Source organism: Parasteatoda tepidariorum, chromosome 12 (assembly GCF_982258835.1).
Source record: "Parasteatoda tepidariorum strain Cologne lab strain chromosome 12, Ptep-v5.0, whole genome shotgun sequence".
NCBI classification, from domain to species: Eukaryota; Metazoa; Arthropoda; class Arachnida; order Araneae; family Theridiidae; genus Parasteatoda; species Parasteatoda tepidariorum.
This window is the reverse complement of record NC_141766.1, coordinates 33,390,621-33,412,497: the sequence shown is the minus strand read 5'-3', so window position 1 is coordinate 33,412,497 and position 21,877 is coordinate 33,390,621. Positions and strand designations below refer to the sequence as shown.

Genomic DNA, 21,877 nt, shown 5'->3' with positions numbered 1-21,877 from the left:
TTTTTTAGTTTTTTATTACTGATTTAAAATTTTTACTTACTCTATTTCTAAAATGTATTTTAGTTTTTTGAACTAAATTGTTCTTACAGTAATCTGTTCAGGTAATATTCTAATTCTCTTTAGTTCTTCAAAATTGGTTCAAAAAAAGAAAAACCCAAGGGAGATGTAGAATGCAAAAAGTTCTGAATATATACCAGCACCTACTTTGACAAGCATTTTCGATCCATTAGTGTATATGTGGAATCTGAGAAATAGTTGATAAATTTTTATTACTTATTTATTTTGATTTCAACTTCTTTTTACACATTAAAGATGCATGAAGCATTTCCAAAAAGTAAAGATATAGAGCCGTATACTCACTTAAGCAATTTTTAATTGATTAAATATACATTACAAAATACTTACTGGTACACGCCTTATTTTTTTGACATAGTTGCTGTCATTGTTAACCCTGGTTGCTAGCTTATGTATTCTACATCATATAACTTTGCCCCCTGTTGTCGAAACTAAATTTTAATTTCAGTTTTGATTTCGTTGTTCTGAACGTTTTACCCTGCATGATTTTTTTTCAGGTGAAGAAATAAGTGAAAGTTGCTGAGTGCAGGGTCTGAGCTGTAAAGCAGATCTAAAATTATCTTTTTGTAACTTTTGAGTTGTGCTTTGGTTTGAAGCTTTGTGTCAGGATGAGTGTAATCATGCTACAAGAAAACTCAGCTTGTCAGCAAGCCCCTGCATTTATTTTTAATTGCCTGTCTGAGATGTCTCAAATTCTAGCAATATGCATCTGTATTAATTGTGATGCCGAAAGGCTTGAAGTCAACAAGAAGCCCTTGTCTGTCCCAGAAAAATGAAGCCATGATTTTTTTCTTTTTAGAAATGGATGTTTAGAATTTTTTTAGCTCTTGAAGAATTCATGTGGCATTTTTGCATGAATTGTTTGAGTACTGGTGTGTGGTAATAAACCCATGTCTCATCACCAGTAACAATTGTATTAAGAAACTCATCTCCTGCTTCTGTATAATGCTTGAGGAAGTTAGGTGCAGAGCCCATCCTTTTCTTTTTGTGTTCTTCAATTAACATTTTCAATACCTAGTACACAATTTCTGGTACCCTAAAGTAAGAGTCACAGCTTTATGAATAGTTGTAATAGACATTTCTGGCTTCATTTTATACAAATTTTTTAATGTGTGGTGCCCATTTGCTCAAATTGCTTCCTCTGTTCTTTGAAGCAGGGCATCAGTAATCACAGATAGTCTAACTGTTCTGATTTCGTCATGAATATTTATATGGTTTCTGTATAAATGATTCCATACTGATTCTGTAGATGAAAGAATATCATTATGAAAAACCACTTGGTGCTCGCAATTTGCATGAAGAAAACGTATTGCTGAACGCATTTAGCGGGATTCTGAATTGACACAGGCATTACAAAGACGCGCTGCTGAAACAAAGGTCACCGTACAAGTAACAAATTATTTCAACATAAAAACAAAATGTTTGAAGTTACTGTCCATGCTCCTAATAGACTCACAGAAACTTTTCCCTTGCTGCTATCAGGGAAGTATCTTTGCGATCTGAAAACGCCTCATAATATTCTCTTTTTAATAGGTTTTATTTTGGGTTTTAAAAGTTTAAAAAGTTTTTTTTTTTTTCATATTAAGCAGGGATCCCACGGGTCAAGCAGAAGAGCAAAAACCTGGAATTGTCAGGGCAGGGAATTCTATTTTGCCACTTAAAAAGCAGGGAATAGTCAGGAAAAATAGCAATTTAAAAAAAAAACTGTAAATAGGGCGGAATAAATTTTGACAAAAAGTTTATTTGTTTGTACCTGAAATTACTTAAGTCAATATGTTTATTTTCAGGGGAAGAACTCACATTCGACTATCAGTCGGAGAAATATGACATACTGCAAGTGTGTTACTGCAATTCTATTAACTGCAGAGGAGTAATAGGAAAAGTAAGTATAATTTTTTATAGATAGTACAAAGTGTTTTAAAATCGTTGAATAGTAATCTGTTTTTTACATTTGTTCAGCAAGATTCATCTTCCATAACTATTGATTCAGGGTAGATATATAGTTTCTTAATAGTCATATAGGGTAAACTAACCAGTGAAGGAACACTTAAGCTTCGCTTGCCTTTTAAAAAATCATATTAATTTCAAAATTCGTAATTTCAGTTAAATGACAGTGTCAACATATTTGTTACTAATTGCAAATTATGCAAAAAAATTGCAGAGAACTTACATAATATTGTTTTAAAGTTTTGGAGGTTCAAATAACAAGTAGTAAGAAGACCCAGTGAAGGAACAGCTCTTACCAGTGAAGGAACACAAAATTGCCCAGTGAAGGAACACTTAATTTTGGTTATTTTTTAATGCTCTTTATGAATTTTTTAGCCATACAAATACAGTCGGACATCTATTTAACTAACTTCCATTCTACGAATTTCCCTATTTTACGAATTTTTTCGAGGAACCAAGAGCATTTTGGAAATTTTTTTGTAAAATAACTTCCATATAGCGAAGTGAATTTTCTATTTAACGAACTTTTCATTGAGATCCAATTTCCCTATTTTCCAAAATATTTCTTAACATTTTAAACTTGTTAAAGCAATTTATGGGGGAAATGACATTAAATTAATTTTCGAAGCCACTGCTTTATGAAATGTATTACTGTTTTGTCTAAAAATTATCTTAGAGAAAGCAGTAAATTCCCTTTCCCTTTTTGTTTGCACTTCAAACGAAAAACTCACTTCAAATTAACGGATTTCATCCGTAGCAATTTAACTTAACGCAAGTGGTAATGTATGTTTAAAATTACTTTTATAATAAATGCAACTATATTTTTATACATAAATTTAGACTTTTTTTAGTTGAAAATGTATATAGCATGATAGTGTAACACTGGATAATGTTTTGCTCTATTCTTGCTTTCCATGCAGATTTCTTTTATGGTTGAGATTTATATGATAAGTAGTAGATACTAGTTTACAAGATAAAAGTGTATCAATTGCTATTTTAATTATGTCTAGTGTTTAAGAATTTAAAACCTGTTTTGTGTTGTTTAAGTATTTTAAGAGGTGATTTTCTATTTAACGAATTTTCCATATAACGAGCTTATTATTGGTATTAAGTGATTTTGTTAAATAGAGGTCCGACTAAAAACAAGACTATTTGTGAAATTATGAGATACAAGTACTTGTAAAATGCTAACTTTTTTCTGTAATCATGAACTAGAAATTAAAGTGATGTTAAATACAAAATAAATTTTAAAAAATCGTTCTTTCTTATAATTTGACAGTCAAATCTAAATCATTGTGTCATCCGATGCTGTTTATTATCATTATTATTTTATCACCTTTTTGTTTACTCTTTTTCCTCTTATTTCTTGAAGCTTTTTTTCTTTTTTAAGTATTTTTTCTTTCTTTTTCTTTTCCATGTTCTCTTGTTTTAATGTTTTTTAGATCTTTCAGCCTCTTGAAATTTTTGCCATTTCTCTGAAGTTAGTGCAAAAGGTAATTTATTCGCTTTTCTTCTTATTTGACCTTTCTTTTTATCATCAATATTTGGCCAATGTAAATGGCTCTTCCAAACTTCTTCTGATTTTTCAGCAACATTTCTAGAATGCCTTTCTCGAAAATAGACGGGGGAAAGGTGTCTTGAAGTTTGAGGCAAATCCATCTCTTGTTGACTTATATCTAGAGGATCTTTAGAAGTACTGATTTTACTTACAGAATCATTTCTTTTTTCAACTAAGAGAATCAGCATGAGGACTCATTTCAAATTCGATATCTAATATGCATTCATTATCAATACTAGCTTCAGTTCCTAAGTTTGACTTAACCAAGTGGTCTTCTTTTAATACGTGCTTCTTCCATATTGGAAAAAGTACAGGCTCTTGGACATTTTCGATATTAGACTCTTCCGTCAATGCTGTGTTAAAAATTTACAACATATCTTGAGGGATTTCCCTCTCAAGCTTCTGAAGAAATTGAGTATCGTTTCTGTTTAACTTTGTTTTTTGTTGAGGAACTTACTTCTAAATTCTAACATTGTAAAGTAGTTTCTATAAATTATATAATCACGTTGCTATCCTATAATGATAGCTTATTAGGAGTTCTTGGTGCAAAAGCCAGCGAAAAAATGTTCTATTTTTATGACTATATTTAATTAGTTTTCGATTTGTGAACATAGTTTATTAAGTTGCCTAACATTTGATGTAACTACACACCCCGTTAATAAATATAAATTATAATTTTTTCATAAATTAAGCTATTAAATTAACATTTTGAACTGAAATTATTTCAGGAATTATTCATACAATTTTTAACAAAATTTCGGTTGTCCTCTATATAGCAGAATTACTTATCCTAGAGTCATGTAAAATCATATATCACACATTACTGTTCATTCACTGGAAGTATTCCCAGTGTAGGAATATGCCTGTTTCTTCACTGGTTAGAAGCTGGTTTTTGTCTTTTAAACAGAATTTTGATGTATAATATGACTAAAAGTACAAGAAAATTATGAAATTTCCTTTATTTTCATTAACTGAGAAATGAACCCAGTAAAGAAACATTTGTTCCTTCACTGGTTTTTCATCGTTTGGTGATCCAGTGAAGGAACATGCCTGTTCCTTCACTGGTTGGAAGTTGTTTTTTGTCTTTTAAACAGAATTTTGATGTATAATATGACTAAAAGTACAAGAAAATTAAAAAATTTCTTTTATTTTCATTAACTGGGAGAAAAACCCAGTAAAGGAACACTTGTTCCTTCACTGGTTTTTCATCGTTTGGTGATCCAGTGAATAAACACCCCCTTATCTCAGTACTTGATTATGCTATGGTGCTTTAAAAAAAATAAAACGTAACTTCAATAACTATATTTTGAATTCTCTTTTTCACAGTGAGAAAAATAAGACTACTACATGCAATTAATTCCACTTCAAACATATAAGTACAAACACTCACCTTATAATTTTTTCAACGAAACAAGGTGTTGCAGAGATAATAACAAATTCAAAAATTTTTTCAGAGAAATCTATTTGACCAGGTAATCCAAAATATTGCTAGATGACTTCCTATTGTTTGGCAGTAAGCTATTGTTACCAATCAATCTAAAGAAAAACTTTCAAATTCTTATTTTTAATGAATATATATTAAATGTTCCTTCACTGGGTAGTGTTCCTTCACTGGTTGGTTTACCCTAAATTTGTTTATTTCATACTAATGCAATTTTTTTAAAGGGTTGAAAGTTTTTCTCATACTTGAATTTAAATAATGCATTGTGCAGCAGCTTTTTAAATTGATGCTCCTGCAAAAATGTTTAGTTTAAAAATGTTTAGTCAAAAGTAAAACATATTGTCAGTTTAAGTTTTAGACTTAAAAATAAAAACAGTTATTACATTTTTAATACTTATTGTTTACTGATTTTCTAAATTTTTGTAAAAGGCAATACAAATAGAGCTCATTCTAATTAGAACAACTCCTTTCTTTTTTTGACAACAAGTTTCATAGATATAAATTAAAAGACGTTTTTTCTTAATATCGTGAAAAGAGTATTTGGTGGAATACCATACTTCTTCAATGCTTCTGCTTCAATCTTTCTTTCTTTATGATTGTAATTCTATTTTCCAAGTTAACAGTTATAGCTATTGTTTAGATGTCTTTAGCCACCCCTTCCATACAATTTCTAACAGCAAATGTTGATGTTGAACACGAAGCTCATCCAGAACATGGTGGGACTAAAAGAAATGCATTTGTTTCAATATTGCATTCCAATGCACTGTATTTGTGCAAATAATGCAAATACTACAAACTTAAAAATCAAATTTCACTGGCATTATCTGTTATACTAACTCAAGTCGTTCTAACCTGGTGAATATATTGTGAATTGATTGCAAGTGAAAGGACAAGAAGTTCTTACCTCATTAGTTGTGGTTAATTTTTGTTGCTTTTTTTCTAAGATCAAATCATTTTTTTAAATTGAGTTATATGTGGTTTAAAAAAAAATAGCCGAGAATAATTGACATGAACTTAAAAAAAGAGGGTCTGGATATTAGAGAAGATCAAATTATCTTATATCAAGCTCTAGAGAATTGACTATGTTTGTGTAACTATTTGAACATTTTCATAGGGTAATTTTGTTGTATTGACATTATCACAAACAAATATATTACATATCATAATAAAAAAAGAAACAGTTCATTTCATATGTTGCACTGTTCTGAGTCTGTGCAACATCTTAAATTTTCATTTGTGTTGAAAACTTTTCTGATATATGATGTTGCCAAAGAAATAACCTTAATGCTGCTTAACTCCTAAAACTACTTGTGAGGTGTTGTAATAGATTATCTGCAGTAACTATTCTTCTGATTTTGTACTGTTTTCTGGTTTGCCTTTAGTTTGGTACTGTCCTTCTAATTTCTGAGTTTGTAAAATAACTATAGTTAACATGGCTTTGCAGTCTTATTCATGTTTACAGATGAGTGATTTTATAAACTTTAACATTGTGTTGTAGTACAAGCATGGTGTTCTGACAACAATCAATGTCTTATAATGTTCAATCCTAAATATGGAGCAAGAAAATGTGTGTAAAAGACGTAGGACTATACAAAATATCTAGCTCACAGCAATTTTGCTTGGAACTATCTTAAAAATTGCTAAATGAAGAACATTTAAAGGTGTTAGACCATTTTAATGGCAGAAAAATTAAACATGTTCTGGTTTTTTTAGATGATGAAACAAATCAGAACTTTGAATGAGTTCATTTACTATAGATACTACTAGGGAACTGTAAATTTTATTTTTTCCAAAGCAATACAGATCAAATTGGTGACAATAAATTTTTTTTAAATTAAGCCTTTCTTTTTGAAGGATGTAGCTAAACCAGCTCCACCTACAATTTTTCAATTAGGCGAGAAAATTGTTATTAACATTAATACTCCTATCAAAAAATGTTATTTTAAACATAGTATTAAAATGAAAAATTAATCAGCAAAAATGTTTTTGAGTTTTGAGTTTAACCATCTTGAAAAGAGAATAATGCTTTGGATGTTTTCTGGGCACTTGTAGTGTATTAATTAGGGCAGTCCCGAAATTTGAGTGTTAAATTATTTTTCCTGGTCATCAAACTTTGAACTCATTATTTAAAGTATTAAGATAGTTTTAAATCAGAAAAGAAAGGGAAAAAAACTGATTTTCCCATATAAAGTAATTTCATCCCTGAAATGATAATGAGGATGGTTGTCAAAAGATAGTATGAAGCTCAAGCTTAAGTATGAAATAATTGATAGTCTTTTTACATAATGTGTGATTTTCCACTTCTTAACATTAACATATCAAATATTTTTTGGTTTAATGGAGATTAAACCCTCACGGATAGGCGTACTTAGCCTTTCTTAATGTTTTTCTTAATCTAGTTTACATTTAAAACACATTAGTATGTGGTGCACAATGCATTGAAGATGTTGAAAGTAAGCTGTTTTCATTCGTTTTAAAGTTTAGCTGTAAGTTACTTATTTTGCATGATTGCTTATGAGATCAAACTAAATCCTAATTAATCAAATATCTAAAAGAATAGCTGCAATTGAGTTTTTTTTAAAAAAAAAAAAAAAATTAAATGGACTTAGTCTCTTTAATTTTTAAAAATATTAAAAAAAATTTTTTTAAAAATATTTAAAAAAAAAGTAAGTAAAACAAATATTATGCGTTTTAGATTTCTATTCATATCCGATTTTTCTGTTTATAATTTTGTGTACATTCTGCCTGCAAATATTTTTTTCCATTTTTATTTTATTAAATTAACATAGAAACAACTATGTTTAAACTTTTGAAGTATAATGAGCAACAAAAGTTATTCAACCTAAAAGGAATACCCTAGTATAAACTGAAATTCCACTACGATTCATACACACTGTTCTTTGATATTTCGCTATATTCGTATTCATTTCTTCTCTCATATTTTTTGGTGTACCTCAACATAATTGAGCAAATAATAATGTAATGTGAGTGATAGCATTCACACACACATTTAAAAATTGCATATTTATTGAAGTTTTTTATTTTAATTCTTTTAACAAACTTTTGTTTATTCTCAAATTATTTATATATTGCAAATGCATTGTTACTCAGTTACAGAATCGTTTTATGCAGTCTAATTATAAATATTTTCAACTTATTAAATTCTTGTATATTATCAATGTAAGAACAAATTTAATTTCATGTATAACTAAATTTTAACTGTTATTGAACAAAACAGTCATTTTATATTTTTGGCATTTTTAAAAAAATTTTTAAATTCAAATTTAATGAATAGTTCGGAAAAAAAAAGAATTATTCCCTGGTATTTTAAAGGTATGTGTTAAGATGATAAAATGCATACTTCCTTTGTATTTTTACCCTTTATTGGGTATCTTACTTTTTTGTTTTTTCTTCTGTGTAGTTTTCATTTTGTTAATTTCCAAGGCTAAATTTTTCTTATATTTCTTTATTCTTTTTTTTTTTTTTAAATTCTGTTTTTTTCTTGCGGTTATCAGTATTGTTGAGTCAGTAACTAGTAAAGTAAGGCATTGTGTACTTTATTTAAATTTAAATTCCAATTTTTACTCTTGTGTTATCACATTGCTGCTATCTAAGGATCTTATTGCAGTTGAGCACATCGCTGCTATCTAAGGATTTTATTGCAATTGAGGGAGTTTAGTATAGTTGTTCTGAACTGGTAAAAGGAATTTTTATAAGGTCAATTTTTTTAAAAAGCATTTGGTTTGAACTGATGCTATAATGTGTGAAATGTATTTCTAAAAGAATCATTTTGAACATATTAACTGATTGAAATTCTTTTTGTTCTGAATGCGGCTTTCCAGGTAAGTTGTTCAAATCATCTATATTAAAACAAATTCATTAGTTCTAAATGCTTAGTTTTCAATATAAATTTAAAAGCAAATAATAGAAATAGTTTGTGTTGAAAGTTTTGGGTTAAGTCTTTAAGTTAAACCTATGTGCTTAATGCATAATAATAAAAGTGAAAAATGTTTTCTTTAAATTATATACTTGATTAAATTATTTTTATGTGTAAAAGAAGAGAAAAAATGTTTTTACCTGAGCAGTTGTGTAAAGAAATTAAAATTTTAATTGCCTTGTTTTCTAATTAGTGCTTCACTTATAAAATAAACAATTAAAGATAACTTTAATGTATTTTTAAGTCAATTTAGTTTTTTTTAAATAAACTTAAAAAAGGCATTTCAATTTTAAAGGGTTATACCTAAATCATATATAGGTTATACCTATATCAGAAAATCCATGTAAAAAATACTGTGCCAATAATATATTTTTTATTTACGTTTAGCAATTTTATATTCTATTAAAAAAAATTTTTTTTAAAGTTACATAAGAGTCTACTAGATGTGCAAAGTGCATTTAAAGTTTCAGCTTATGGCAAACAAAAAAATATTTTCAAGAAGTTATTTTCAGAGTGAAGTAGTGATATAAAAATGTTTATAAAAATACTCTTAAAAAATCCTGCACCATAATATAAACGTACGTAAGAAAAGTTTGTACAAATGAAATTGCAAAATGGAAAAAAAAGCAAGAAACAGAAAAATCTTCTGCATTTAATTTAAACCTACTTAATATTCATTGTTTCTGCTCTTGTTTTATTTTTTCTACAAAATATCAGTGATGGTATTGACTTTAATTGCAGGAAACTTCAAATAGGCACAAATCAAATCATTAATCTCAATCCTATTTTTTTAAAAAAAAATTTAATCTTCTATTTATCCCCTGCTTCTTCTTAAAAAAAGAGAGGCAATTTTATATTATCTTGAAACTTGTTCTTGACGCAAATGTGTGTGGACTTTTGAAGTTTAGGAATAGGATGTAGGGGTACTGCTTTTTCTGAACTAAAGGCTTGTTTAAGTTTAAATGAAATCAGAAAAGATGGAGGGAACATATATTGACAATTGGTCGATATTTTACAGTAAATTTTTGAACGTTGCAATCAATCTTTTGCAAAAAAAAAAGTTTTTTTTTCCCCTTTGAAATATATGCAAATTCTGGGTACTTCAGCTTTTGAGTTAGTTGAATTTTGAATACTCATGCTTTTGTCATATGTACATTAGTTTATATATATAGGATGTCCTATCTATAAATATTGGTGAAAAGGAAAGGCCATTAGGCAAGCTTATCTGTTATTAACTTTTTGTTGTGTACTTTTGAACTGCTACATTTTATTATTCTAAATTACCTTAATTTCATGTTTTCTAGTAATTTTTGTCAAAAATTGCATTAAAATAGGCACAGAAAGCTCCTTTACAGTAATTTAATGATTTGCTAACCAGCAAATGTATAGTAATCAGCCAGTAACAGTAATCAGTTATTGAGATAAAAGTTAAATAATTCTACCATCTATTACAATTATTTTATGAAATTCCGCGTTTTAGAGAAACTTTTCCATGTTTCCATTATCATTTTATTGTATGTTTTTGCTCACAAAATTTATTATTTGACATCCCAATAAAAAAAACCACAGTTTTCTAATGAAAAATTGAATGAAAATAGATAAAATATTGTATGAATTTCCATTGAAATTTACCTGATTGATATACCTGGAAAAATCTGGGAATTTTTTCCCTGAAATTGAGTGAGAACCCTGTTAAATTATGATAAAATAGTTACTTTTGTGCCAGTTTAAGTGCAGTTTTGGCAATTATTAAAAAACATAAAATTAACTTAATATTTAGCAGTGTTTTCATCGCAGAAAAAAAATGGGTGAGAATTTCTCACCCTTTCTCAAAAACAGGGTGAGATTTCAAAAAGTGAGATATCTAAAAAAAAAAAAAAAAAAAAAAAAAAAAAAAAAAAAAAAAAAAAAACACTAAGAGACGTGGAAAAATAATCATTTCTTTAATTATAAATAATACATTTTTAACATCTTCTAATTTTTAAAGCATTGAATATTTTTTTTGCATCATCATATGGAATATGCTCTACATCTACTTTTTTTTATCAGCTATTCCCATTAGGCTGCTCAAATGCGTGTTTATTTCATTTTGATCGTTTCTACCCACATTTGTTTCATTTTCATTTATCCGTTTCTGAGTAGAAGATATTGCCTTTACAAGGTATTTGTCCATCTTACAATAATGAGCAAAAAATTTTAACTTCTTACATGGAGAAACCTTACCTACGGTAAACACATGGTTGCAGAAAAATACGTTCTGAAAGAGGTTCCGAGGGATGGTGTTCTGTTGTTCTTAAAGGTTCTGAACAATACTGGTAAATAGGGAAGCTAGATAATGGGGCAGATGTTGAAAATAATGAAAGATCCAGGAAGAAAAGTGAAACAGATTTCATTCTAAATGGCGCAATGAGAAATTTTTTTCAAAATGCAAGAAATTCTCGAATTTTGAAATTGCTTTATAGAATGCGCGAATTTCTCGCGGTAATCATTTTTTAATGCGAGAAAAGAAAAAAATATGCGAGATTCTCGCGCTGTAGTGAAAACACTGATTTAGATAATCTAAATAAATTTAAAGTACCAGTTTAAAGGTGTAAGAACAAGAAGTTTATAATAGAGATGCACTTATGAGCCAGTCATTTTTATATTCAAATGTTTTCCTGAAACCGTTTAAAATTTCTCATTAAATCTTTTTTAGTCTTTAAATGTGTAAATATATTTTCAAAGACTTGACATGGCTGCATTTCAAAATATTTTTTTTCTCTAAGACCTGTGTTCACCATCTATCTTCAAAAAACAATCAAATCATGAAAATCTTGTGCTCTTCCCTGACGTTATAGCAGAATGCGACTGTTTCTTCATTTAACTTCCTGGGTTTGTTTCTGTAAGGATTAGTTTATAATACATTTGAAACGTTAAAATCAAAATAGTATTGAATTTTTTTAACAGTTATTCACTTTAATGCTATTAAATTACATACATTCTGTGATTTACATTACATAAGCTGCTAATATATTGTTTTAAACTTTGTTTTAGTAAATTGGCATGACTATGTGAATAAAAGTGGTTATGAATAACTATAGGAATAAATCTTGAAAGATTAGTTTTCTTATCTGATTATAAATTTGTAATATTTTACTGGAAAAATATGCATTGGCTGCCAGTTTTGTTTTTCAAACTGACTAGTTTAAGCAAGAGGATTGAGTTTTATTGTTATGTATTCATAATAATAACTCATAAAATTAATATTTCCACTGAATTTAAAAAGTACCACATAACAATAGAAACTTTACTGAAGTTCATTTAGAAATACTTTTATTTTCTTACACAATGATTCAGGGGAATTATGTTAACATCACTCTCATACTCATCTTAATTTGTATTTTTTAGTAATTTTTTTTTCTTAATTGCATATTATTGATAACTTGAAAACCATTTATATGATTTTTTAAAACTTTAAATAAAAATGCGTATTACTCAACATTCGTATCACCCAGAGGAAGTTATAAATGTCACTTATTGTACTGTCATATGCGGATGTTAGTGAGAACCACTGCCAGGAGTAAGGTGAATACAGAGGTTAACATCGTTTGGATTCTATGTCACCATGGTGTCTTAAAAATTTGTAATGGGTGCTTAACTTTTTTCTTTTAACTTTATTTTTTCTATTATGTTTTTGCTCTTGGTTCATCCTGGTCCTGGATTCTACAGATTTTGAAGATGATACAAACATTGATTTGCTTGTTAATGTGTACACCTAATGCCATTTATTTAAAAGGAAATATTGCTTACTCATTGAAGTATTATGGATTATAAAATATAAAAGTAAAAACAGCTTAACCTTGAATGGTTAGGCAATGAAAAATTTGAGGGCATAGGTTGAGACCTACAAATAGGTAATTAGTTTATTAATTATTTAAGCTAAAAGTTCTTTTACCAAAATTCTGTTTGAATGCTTTATGATTTTTTTTTCACTGTTAGTAGTGAAAAGATGAAATGCTAAAGCAGAAAATATTTTTTTTCCACAAATGAGAACCACTAGAAACTTTTCTAGTGATGATTCATTTCATATGTGTTGCACTCAATAACTACATACAGTTATTAGAAAAAAGTTGTTGAAAGATATAAACTGTTTGACTCCACTTTTCATTGCAGAGCCAAAACCAGTAACCAGACTCAAAGCTATCTTTATTAAGTGTTGTTTATCAAGTTGCTTCTTTGCTTGATAAACTGCATTTTTAATAAGAAGACTTCAGCTTACCATTGGAATGGCTTTTGGAGTAAGAAAAATTCCATTTCAGCTGAAACATGTGAAAATTATGTTGGAGAATTATTGTAAATACAAAGCACTAGCATGAAAATATTTTTGTAAAAAAAATAAATAAATAAATCTAGTTTTTAATATAACATTTGAAAAAGATGTGACCTAGGTTAAAAAAAAAAAACTTTTTCAGTTTTTAGGGTGTATCAAAAATATTTTTTCGACTGCTTTTACAGCCAATTATACAATTAGGACTACAGTTTCTGACAAGACAGTAAAATTCATTGAGAGTGATAATTTCTTGCCATTTGAAAGATTCCATTAACAAACTTGATGTAAAAAATTTTAAATACTCCATATTTGGACCTTTTAGATACGAAAAATGCCTTTAATTTAAACATGGACTGACATTCTGACGAGCAAGATCTAAACTTAACAGTGAGTGTTACATTTATCTATTTCCTTAATTTTCTTTTCTTATTTTTCTTTTCTTATTGAACTAATCTTTAAATATCAGAGTAAACTACCGTAATTTCGCGGAGAAACGCCACCCTGGTATATACGCCGCTCCCTCAAAAATCGACTGACAGAAAAAAGCTTTTCACTGGACACGCCGCACCATCGTACACGCCGCGCCGAATTTTTAACAATTAAAGAATTTTGAACTTAACGCAGGTATTGATTAAAGACTTAACACATGCTCTAAATATGCATATGTATATAATTTAAATAGTTAAATAAAAATAAATAAAAGGATATTAAATATTAAAAAAAATTGAAACAATCCTAGTATATAAAATAGATATTAATAATTTTCTAAGTAAAATTAAGCATTTTCTAATTTTGAAGTGAAGTAACCATTAAAATATAAATAAAATAATTAATATATCATAAACCATTAAAATAAGTATGAAATTTTTTAAAAATAAAACGATTTTACTTTTAAATTAACAATCCAAAATCCTGTTTTAGAAATAAACGATAAATCCAAACAAATTTTGTTCAAAGAAAAACTTAAGAATAATTTATTTAGATATCACGTATCACTATATATTCATATCACTGCACTTAAAAATTCCTCAAAATCAGAACTCTCTGTATCAGAGCAAATTAGGTTTACTATTTAATTGTTTATTTCGGGTTATTCTCCGTCACTTTCGGTTTCGTTTGTCCCCGGATGATTTCCGCTTTTTTGAAGCCATTTATCACAGTTTCTTTTTCTCTTTTAATTGCTGACAACTTAAACGCAGCGGTATAATTTTCTCTCTTAATGGGAGGCATTTAAAATGGATAACTTAAATACAAGTTATGTTAAAACAAAACGAAAATAGTATAAACGAAAGAAAAATATTAATAAAACAAAAACGCATGGGAACTGAAGATAAAACAATAAAAAAACGTAATAATAATAAGCTGAAGAAGATGATCGAAATCAGACAGAAATATGAGCAATGAAAAAAAAAAAACAAGCAATAAAAAGCTCCCTCCCAAGCATTTAAAACAAGTTTCTATTTTTAGCAATTCCTCCCCCTATTTTCGCTTCCCAAATCAGGTTTCTTTTTTTAACTGACTCAGCCTAGGACGGTCTTTCTTTTATCCTTGCCTAAAATTCTTTTTGAACATTCTAATTGTAAGATTACTGAAGGTCATTCCAAGCTCATCAGCATGCTTTATTTACCAAACATTTACATGTTTTTAACAACCAGCTGAAGAAAAAAGGGGAGTGGAGAGAGGCATCCATGACAAGTGGAAGAGTCATATTTCCTGGAAAGAAGGGGGTGGGGGAGCGTTTGTTTTACAGTTACCTTATCACTGGCCCCACCCTGATTTTCTTCATTCATTCCTTTCTGATTTATGCTTCTCCACTCCACGCCCATTTCCTACACTCAACAGCTGTCCATATGGCAGAAGGAAAAGAGAGACTTTGTTCTCTTGTGGATAGTGGTCTCCAGAAAATGATTCCAAGAAAGGATTAGGGAGGGGAAAATTCCAGGTGCGCTGACCATTCCTTGGAGTGACATTAAGCATGAAAAAATAAGTATAAAGTACAATAACAGGTGGAAAAAATGAAGATAAAATTTCCAGTGCGGTTTCTAAAAAGCAAAATTTTTTGAAGAAAAAAAAAAGTAATACTATATAGGCCACCCCGTTAGATACGCCTTCCTACTAAATTTTCAAGTTTTAAATCAATAACGCCGCGGCCTATCTCCGCGAAATTACGGTAATCTAGTCCTCTCACTAATTTCTACCAAACTCTGATTTATAAACTTTTTCAAACTGTTCCTGTTTTGCAACTGGTTTGGCCGCTTGGGCCAGATCCAAGAATCTTTTGTAGTTATACTAAGGTTTTGTAAGCATATCCATTTTTTTATCTCCTCGCTTCATTAGATAAAAATTTTTTTTTAATGCTTTGAACTCCTTCAGGTTTCCTATTAACATTTAATTCAATAAAGACTGTTGATTATTGATGAACACTCTTAAGTTTAGATTAAGTTTAACATGCCATGTACTTGTTCGTCTGTAAGCTTAGAAGTGCCAGAGGTTACTTTCTCCTCAAAATTTATTTTCAATTCCTAGTTTATAGAAAAAGAGTCCTTCCTGTAGCTCACATTTAGTTGACAGGCATTCAAAAAATATTGTTGATGCACCCTAATATTATGTTTTAATTTATAAAAAACTTGTTTATTTTATATTCACCATAAGATATACATTTTGGCAATTTTAAGAAAAATAGCTTTATTTAAAAAATCTTTTGGAATTGTCATGTTGTGATCATTGCTTTAGCATTTCAAACCCTTTCTTTTTCTCTTCTTTATTTTCGTGCATCAAATGTGGCTAAATTTTTTATTTTTAGAAGTGTTTAATTCATTGAATCTAATTTATGAAGTAATTGACATGCTAATATAGTTTCAGAAAATCTTTGTTCCTGCATTTTCAAATTCGAGCACGGATTTACTGTACAGTAAAAATGTTATAGTGTCTATTGTGAAATACCCATAAATTATTTATCACTTCAAGATGACTAAATCACATTTAAATTTCTCTGATTAAATGTGGAAAGAGTGTACCCCCTATCATTATTGTTAAACCAAGACTACATAAATTTAAGCATACAGCTGCGTCAAGTCCAGGTTTTAAGAAAGAGATACAATTTCCCGCCTCTGTAGGAGGTTGAGGAAGGGAGAAAGAATGAGGAAAAAATAGGTTCGAGACAAAAGATTATGTTGAATTATCAAAAGCATAAAATAAAATAAGAAAATATTAGGATTGTGTTTTATGATGCTTTGATTTGTGCCTATTTAAAGTTTCTTTGAATTTAGCTCATTACCATGCAATCACTGATGTCTTTGCAGAAAAATAAAACAAGCAGAGAAATAATGAATATTCAGTGAAATAGAATGTAGAGGATTTTGTTTCCTTGTGTTTTTCTTCCACTTTGCTATTTAATTTTTTCTAATAAACTTATGTTTTTGATAAGCACTTTTATTATGGCTAGACATTTTTACAGAACCGCTCTGATCTGCTCTTTTTATTTGTTTATTTATTTCCTGTTTCAATGCTTCTTAAGAGAAACTTTTTTTTTTATCACTTTTCGCCAATGTTTAGTTTTCACATTGCAATTTCAGTTTGCAATTAAAAACTTCATAATTTCAGTATTTTTTATAATAATTAATCTTTTATTTATCTTTGATATTTCTTATGAATAACTTATAGGTTATTTTAAGATATTTTAATATTCTCTGTATTATTATATTTTTGATTTTGATTATTTTTCAAAATTCAAGGCTTATAACTGATAATAACTTTTTACTTATTATAAAATAATACTATGATTTCTTATTAGGGAATATTTTTTGATAAACATAGTTAGATCAGTATCTAAACTTAGTAATCATTTTACAATAACAGTAAATATACTTATAGTACTTACTTTTATTATAAGCTTTGTATTAAACTATGACCAGAAAACTTATGACAGTTAAAAAAAAAGTGCAAAATAGTAAAACATTATTAGGAATGAACTTTTTCCACTTACTAATAATCTCCATGGCAAAAACGTTTAAGAATTTTTATAGTGACCAAAATTTCAAAGGAAATCATAGATGACCGATGTAATTGAGTAAAATGATTTGTCTTAAGTTGTATACCAATAGAATTGGAAACTAAATCTATGAAACCATATCCTATGTTAATACGAAAAACATTTTGTGTTATGTTAATTTAATAGTTTTAAAGATGGATGTAACAAGTTGTTTATTATAAAAAACAAAAAATGAATGTAGCAATTGTAAATTGATTTCTTAAATATATTTTTTATATTTAAAAAATTTCAATTTTATTATAATGTAAGCTTTAAAGAAATTTAAATTTTTCAAAACTTTTCTAGGGAGGGAGCAAATGATCTGCTAGGAGGGGCTTGTCCCTTTTGGCTATGGTCCTATTTTAAATAATGGAATTATGTTCATAAGCACATATTTTAGTTTGAAACACAAGTCAACTATTTACTTGTCCTAAGAACCTGAAAGAAAGATCTTTTTCTCAAAAAAAAAAGAAAATTATCGTTAACTTTAATATCTATGCGCAATTTAAATCCAGATACTATGTATCACTAATTACGACTGCAATGAGTGAAAACAGATTTCTACCTTTTTTCTCTCTTTTACTCTTTAAAGAAATTTTTTTTTCATTTATGTGTTCTTAATTCATTTCAATGCTTGCTATTAAAAATGCTTGTTTTTGCAATGTATTGTTTTGTGGGTAGCTATCTAATAACTAATTAACTAATAAAATAGTTTATATTGACAACACACATTTTTTCGATGTTATGTTATACAGCAATTAAACATAAAAGCATTATGGTAATTTTTAGCCACAAAAATTTACTTGGAAAGTTACTTGTTAAAGATATCATAAATTGTAACTTTTCTTTCAATTAAACAAGTTGGATGTGACAAACAGTAAGTTTATTTATTGTTATCAGATGGATATTTTGTATTTATCGTGACACATTTCAAACTAGGAAGCTAAAAGCTTATTTTTTAACAGGTAAGTTTACTGCCTGCCTTAAAAGTAATTTCCCTTTAGATAATTGTAGACAGACTGTTTTCATGTACCAGTATGTTCTGTATACAATCAAATTAAGGCCTAGTTTCAGCTGACTCATTCATATAAAAAATTCCATGGACAAAGACATAATTCATCATGAAATCCACTTCCAGGTGCTATGAAATAAATTTCAAAACACGTTCAGATAAATGGAAAATGCTGTTATATAGAACCCCAAAAGTGTTGCTCACAGTTTGTGGCCAAGTGATTTATCGCTACTAATTTATATTCTATGTAATCTGCTTCTGAATGGTTACCTACTCCCACCACCAATGCTCTGAATAGTTGGGTACTTACCACCCCATCTCAACAAAAGTTTAGAATGCAAAATTTCTAACAATTCCTCTCAGAAAAAGTATGTGATAAACCTTATCCTCTGAAATGCAGTATATAATCAATAACAAGAGAGATAACCAAAAATAGAACACAAGAAATAGAATGTGAAATGTAATAACAATCTATGAAAATGCCTGCAAAATCGAAGAAAAAAACAGGCTGTGAAAACTGTTCAATCAAAAATATAAGTTTTGAACCTCATATTAATGAATGACACTATACCTATGCTCTAAAATGCAAAAAGAGAAAAGAAAAAAAAATCTTCAGGATGGCTAACAAAATTTCCATCCCAATAATGCTTGGAAGTTAAACCCTGCAATTCTCCCAAACTCACACTATACATTACTCCTAAAACTCTACAACATTTGTTCCTTTCATGGATCAATTAAGTCCCATCTTATGTGAATACCTATTCGCGAACACACTCCTAGACACCAATTCAAAATTAAAAATATAAAGAAATCTACCTAAACACGCAAAGCAGTGTTAACACAGTATCTCAAATTCTAATTTCAGGTTCCAAATTCAAAGATACAGATTAAAAAATACTTAAGTTAAAACTTAGCAAAGAAGTCGGAAAACTTTTAGAAAATGCTATTTCCTAAAGCTAAAAATTATTTATTTTAATCAGTAAAAATAATAAGAAAAAAAATTGACTTTCTCTCTCCACAATAGGCGAAAAGATACTTTATAACACCCTGAATCATATTTGGTTTCCGAATTTGCATCAAAACGTGTATTTCAAGAATCAGATTAAAATTTTGCAGGAAATTAAAGTACTTGTACAATTTTTTTCTTCCTGCTGTTGAAGAAAAATAATGCTTTTGAAAATCAATCATTGAGTGTAGAGAAGGTGACAATGCCACCCACTTCATATAATTTGAACTAAGGAAATTAACTGCTATTGCTCTAGCATTACCAATTACTACCATGTTATGTGAAAGAGGTTTTGCAGCTCAAAATAATATGACATTAAAAAAAAAAAGAAAAATCTTTCCTAGGTAATGAGCTTTTAGATGACCTTCACAAATCATCTTGTTAAAGTCCCTCCCCCTTTCATGTCTCCAATTAAAGTGTCAATTGTGACATGAATATTGATCATGTGTTAAATAGAAGAAACAAAGAGAAGGGCTTTAGCTGTGCTGTAAAATAGTGATAATTTACAAACATGATCTCAATATTGAACAAGTGTGCAGCAGAATTCGTATAGCTAAAAAATACTTTTTTTTATATAAGAGGAAAATGACTGAAACGGTAATACACCACTCGCCTAATTTATAAACATTTAGTGTTTAGATTGTATTAAGGAAATAAAGTGAAATAATATTTTTCACTGTTCTATATTGATATCAGAAATGAAAATTATCTCATCTTTTGTCCATTTTCTTATAAAATGCTCCCTTAAATAGTAGAAAAGAAATTTCTCTCCGTAAAAAATGTATGCCTTTTTTGTAGAAAGGCTAGTAACTTTTAATTCATTATAAATATAAGTTTTTCCTAATTTTAATATTAGCATTTTGACGGTGACATGGAAATTTATTGCAATAATTATTATCGCTTAATGCAAGAAATAACATCTCCAGATAACTGTGAGAACAAAAAAAGAAATATCCAGCAATGAGTTGTAATAACTATTTGAACGAGTTGTAATAACTTTTGAAAATAAACCACCCTCGAAAGCTAATATTTCATGAAAAGAAAGATTGAAATTCTCAAGCTTTTATGACAACTCTGACAAGCTTTTATGACCTTGGATGAGAATATAGGAGGTTATTTATCCTTCATTCAAAAAATAAATTAAATTATGATGTTTCACATTTAATGTGTGGTAACATAAAAATAAATAGTACTTAAAATAATTACTTTGATTGTTTTGCCTAACCTAATGACTTATTGTCAGAGACAGGGTATCTGTGCAGCTGAAAAGTCATGGAAAGTCAGGAATTTTGACATTGAACAAAATTTGTCATGATTTTATCTATTTTTTAAAAAAAATAATGGAAAGTCGGATTTAGGTCATCGAAAAATCTAATTTTTAAAATGTAATTTACTCTCCCCAGCCCCCAATTTCATGGTGCTCCGAATATCTGAATTTGTAATAAAATCCACACTCAGTCATATTTTATTAAAATATAAAATGTTTTTATCAGGTTCTTTAAAAATTATGGTATTCTTTCAAAAAATGAAAGAAAAAATATAATTTCTAGACTGAATTATCTTTTAAACTTCTGTGATTTCAGATTTTTTTTTTATTTTATCAATTTCAAATTCTTGCTGAAGTAAGCCAGTCATTGGCAAATTTTTTAATTCTGAAATGAAAACAGAAAAATCAGGAGTATTTCTTTCTTTTCTGATGAACAAGAAAAGTATCTTTAGAATATAATTCTGCATATAAAAAGAAAAAAAAAAAATTTGCTTTTGTATTTTTTTTTTGCTATTTTATTGCTTCAACTCTTTCTTTACTCTTTTTTTTAAATTTGAAATCTATGAAGATGCAGAGTATAACAGTTTTGGTTATACCTATCATTTCAATTGATGTTATTATAATGTCTCTTTAAATTTATTGTGTTTTTGTCGGAGAAAATAGTAATTTCGTTAAGGCAGGAAAAGTTCTTGGAATTAGTCATGGAAAGTCATGAATTTGAAAATCTAAAATGTAGCAGATGTTTGCTAGATCTAAACTTTTAAATACTTTATATTGAAGTTATTTACATAAGAATGAAAAAAATGAAATTTAATTTTCATCCCTACATTAAAAGGAACGGTTCTGTGCAGTCTTTCTAATGAGCACTAAAATGGCATGTATGAAATAGCTAAGTATTGTTGTTACTAATCCTTCTTGACCTAGCAACAGCTAGATCTGGTCCATGAGTCTATGTATTCTAGCAGAGTCAATTACAAGAAGTGGAGACAATTTTAGGTCTTCCAAACCTACACCCAGGCAGTCCAGGATATACTCCAGAGAGAATGGCTCTAAATGACACTTATTGCAGGTTGGAAAATTTTTTCAGTCGGAGCTAAAAGTCATTCCTTTAAGATGGCCACTATAAAGTCTTGAAATTGCTGTCATATCTGGTCGATCCCCCTCAAGCTCGAGAATGCAGTCGGGGCGCTTTCTGCAATACCAGTGGTGAGCAGGGGAAGTAAGCCATATTTGTTTGCAGTTTCTGTTCCATACAGAAGAAATTTTGTGATAAGTGAGGGAGTCGCAACTAGACA

At 28.7% G+C, this 21,877-nt stretch overlaps 1 protein-coding gene across 2 annotated transcripts in view; it reads left to right on the top strand.

The window, feature by feature from the left end:
- LOC107440919 (histone-lysine N-methyltransferase NSD2) overlaps positions 1-21,877 on the top strand; it is a 102,286-nt gene that overhangs the window by 52,179 nt on the left and 28,230 nt on the right. The window contains exons 14-15 of one of the 2 annotated variants that reach the window (XM_016054010.4): positions 1,863-1,957; positions 13,111-13,362. In XM_016054010.4, coding sequence (XP_015909496.1) covers positions 1,863-1,957; positions 13,111-13,125 — 110 coding nt within the window. In that variant the 3' untranslated portion in view covers positions 13,126-13,362. Of the gene's footprint in view, positions 1-1,862; positions 1,958-13,110; positions 13,363-21,877 lie in introns of those variants that run through there. The other variant, XM_016054009.4, reaches the window with a different exon arrangement.